We start from the raw sequence: 3500 nt of genomic DNA on the forward strand, positions 1-3500 counted from the left end.
TCTATCTATCTATCTATCTATCTATCTATCTATCTATCTATCTATCTATCTATCTATCTATCTATCTATCTATCTATCTATCTATCTATTTATCTACTGTTACTATGGTTGTTAACAATGGTTACATCCATTGACAGACATAGATAAATCTTCACAGAAAATGATTCTAAGCCGATTGTGCTGAGCGATAATGTATTAGTTAGTCAATAATGCGACTTTAAGATTTCATATATGAAAATTTAATTTTTTACAATAATGACATAATAATCTAATATTTATTTATTTAAAACCATAATTTGTTGCTTAAACTCTGCTTAAGTGTAAAAATTTTTTAACATATAAAAAAATGTACTACAAGTGGCTTTTAGAATAAGACCAAGTAAAAAACAGTATAATTTAAATATTAAACGAATTGAAATAAATAAAAAATGTTTTAATAAGTATAACAATTTAAACTAAACTTTGGTTTGGCTATCGTTTTGAGGTAGATGTGGTTGTACAAAAAAAAAAAAAAAAAAAACTGAAGAAGATACAATAAATAAAAAACAAATTTGGTTATTAAAGTACTTGAAAATTTTTATAAAGTGTTTGGTAACCCACTTATATTTTTATATATAGAGGAGAAGAGAAGAAAAAAAACCAAATCAGTCTAGTTTAAAAAAATGGTTAGAATATTTTTTAAGTATAAATACAGTTAAAAACTCAAATAGAACATCATTGGCCTAAAAGCCAAACAGTAGAAAAGTAAATAATTTTATATAATTTCAAAACACACACAAAAGTTCAAATCCTTTAACTGGACGAAAGAAAAAAAAGATGGTAAGTTAAATATTTAGTTACAGTAAAAGTTTTGCTATAGGATGTTATTATTTAACAGTTTTTGTTTTTGTAAATTACCAAAAGCTTTTTGCTAAAGTTTAAATAAGTTGTTGGTAAATAGTCATTTAAGAAGGTTTTAATTGAAAAAGAGTATTATAAAAGGTCAAAACTTGTGAATTCCAAAAAGTTTTCAAAAGCTTTTGAAGAAATAAAGCTGTTTACAACAATTTTATCATCGATTTACAAAAACATAAATTTTACTTAAATTAGAAACTTTTCATAGCGTTAAGAGCTTAAAAATTATTTAAAAAAAATATGTGAAAGCTTTGAAAGAAATAAAGCTTTTATAACTTTCTGTTATATCTTCGATTTTCAAATACAATTATTTCACTAAATTTAGCAACTTTTCATAGCTTAAAAATTAAGAAAAATGGTTGAAAATGCTTTAGTTGAAATAAAGCTTTTGAGAATGTTGCAAATTTATCTGCGATTTTCAAATACAATTATTTCTTTAAATTTAAAAACTTTTCGTTTAAAAACTTTCAGTTCACATTAAAAGCTTTAGAAAAAATAAAGCTTTAAAGTTAGTAACAAATTTTTTGGCGATTTTTAAATAAAAATTTTAAACTTAAGTTTGAAACTATTAATAACTGTTAACAGCTTAAAAATTTATTTGAAAAACAATTTTAAAAGCTTTATATGAAATAAAGCTTTTAAGAATGTTACACTTCTCTTTAAATTTAAAAAGTTTTCGCTTAAAAATTTTCAGTTTAGCTATAACTTTAAACAAAAGTTTTAAAAGCTTTAAAAGAAATAAAGCTTTTAAGTAAGACAAATCTTTATCGGCGGTTTCACTTAAGTTTGAAACTTTTCATAGCTGTTATTAGCTTAAAAATTAATTTGAAAAAAGTTATAAAAGCTTTGGAAGAAATAAAGCTTTTAAGAAAACTTAAACATTTCAATAGATAAATACATTCGAATTAAAATTATTTCTCTTTATTAAGAAACTTTTCGTAGCTGTTTGCACCTTGAGCCTAGCAGCCTTAGTCTGCGCACAAACCAATACACTCGATGTAGCCGAACCCTCTAACGAATACTTACCACCCGTACCAGCCGAAGTTGAAGATGAATCGGCTAAATTAACCGATGATGGTTATCGCTATAAAACGGTACGCAAATTAAAATATCGTGCTCGCCATAGACGAGATGTATCTCAAGAATATCTACCACCCGTACAAGAACCCACCCAAGAGTATTTGCCACCTGCGGAAGAGAAGGCAGAAACTAAATTAGCCGATGATGGTTATCGCTATAAAACAGTGCGTAAATTGAAATTACGTACACGTCATCGTCGTGATGTTAGCGAAATAGAACAACCCAGCAAGGATTATTTACCGCCAATCGATATTGAATTGGCTCGTCAGAGACGTGAAGTCTCTGCCCCCGTTAATGAATATTTGCCACCAGCTGAGGAGGCAGATGAAGCTGAAACTGATGATACAGTTGCGGTTAAAAGTGCTGAATTGGCCGATGATGGTTATCGTTATAAAACTGTACGCAGATTAAGATATCGTGCTCGTCATTAGAACCGTATGACATCAGGTATCAGATGATGGACTGACTTGTGGATTTGATAATGATTTTGATGGTATATTTCATAGAGCATAAGTTTTATATTATAAGTTTTCTTAAATAAAGCAAAAGGAAGTTAAAATTTTTCCAATAAAAATACTTATTTCGTTTTTTTTTTATTATTTTTATAATAAACATATATTCTAAAAGGAATTTATGAAAAACTGTGATCGGCAAAAAGAGAAAATTGTGCACACATTTCCCTTTTTTAATAAGCACAATATTAAAATTCATTTGTCTAGTTCGCACAAGTATTCACTCTTCTCGATTCCTGCAGATTGCATGCGCCGCTGATAGTCGTTTTCAATTTTATTTTGTCTCTCCCTTCTGAATTTCTTGCTGCAATATCTACAAAAGAAATTTTTAAGAACAAATATTATTTTGAGTTAAACCAAATCACACAACAGGCATACTTCTTTTGAAACGAATTCCGAAATTCTTTTTGTCCGATGATAATGAAAAATATATATACTCCCTGAAAGATATATAATTGATTAAACACAAATCTCAATATAAGTTGAGCTTTTGCCGTAGAATATTCCGAAATACTTGAACAATTGATTTATACGCACCTGAAGTGAATTTATATAATCAATTATTATAGATGAAATTTTGAATTCGTTTTTGTGTAATATATAAGATAAAATATCTAAAAACCAACATATGACCATCATCTGCCATATCTGCCAATTGGAATTATATCTAAAAAATTTAAAAAAAATTAAATCTAAAGATATGTAATATTTGAAGATAGAACAAGTTTAGTTCTACTTCAGTTCTGATGGAAATCTAGTTTAGTTCTAGTTGAGTTCAAGCTCAGATCCAGTTCACTTCTAGTTGAGTTCTAGTTCGGTTCTAGTTTAGTTCTAGTTCAGTTCTGGTTCAGTTCAAGTTCAGTTCTAGTTCAGTTCTAGTTCAGTTCTAGCTCAGTTCTAGTTCAATTCTAGTTCAGTTCTAGTTCAGTTCTAGTTCAGTCCTAGTTCAGTTCTAGTTCAGTTCTTGTTCAGTTCTAGTTCAGTTCTAGTTCAGTTCTAGTTCAGTTCTAGTTC

The 3500-nt window shown here is 28.1% G+C and overlaps 2 protein-coding genes across 2 annotated transcripts in view; one reads left to right on the plus strand and one right to left on the minus strand.

Moving 5' to 3' along the window:
* Window positions 1-1249: 1249 nt before the first annotated feature.
* On the plus strand, window positions 1250-2532 carry LOC111688083. The gene is made up of 2 exons (XM_046951517.1): window positions 1250-1267; window positions 1824-2532. The coding sequence occupies exons 1-2, from the start codon at window positions 1250-1252 to the stop codon at window positions 2403-2405; spliced, it is 600 nt and encodes a 199-aa protein (XP_046807473.1). The 3' UTR covers window positions 2406-2532.
* Window positions 2533-2566: 34 nt separating this feature from the next.
* Window positions 2567-3500, minus strand: part of LOC111688080 (probable G-protein coupled receptor Mth-like 11) — a 12087-nt gene continuing 11153 nt past the window's right edge. The window contains exons 4-6 of the mRNA XM_046953092.1: window positions 3024-3153; window positions 2865-2926; window positions 2567-2799 (exon numbers count right to left, since the gene is read on the minus strand). Coding sequence (XP_046809048.1) covers window positions 2682-2799; window positions 2865-2926; window positions 3024-3153 — 310 coding nt within the window. The 3' untranslated portion in view covers window positions 2567-2681. The remainder of the gene's footprint in view (window positions 2800-2864; window positions 2927-3023; window positions 3154-3500) is intronic.

This window comes from Lucilia cuprina, chromosome 5 (genome assembly GCF_022045245.1).
Source record: "Lucilia cuprina isolate Lc7/37 chromosome 5, ASM2204524v1, whole genome shotgun sequence".
Lineage (NCBI taxonomy): Eukaryota > Metazoa > Arthropoda > Insecta > Diptera > Calliphoridae > Lucilia > Lucilia cuprina.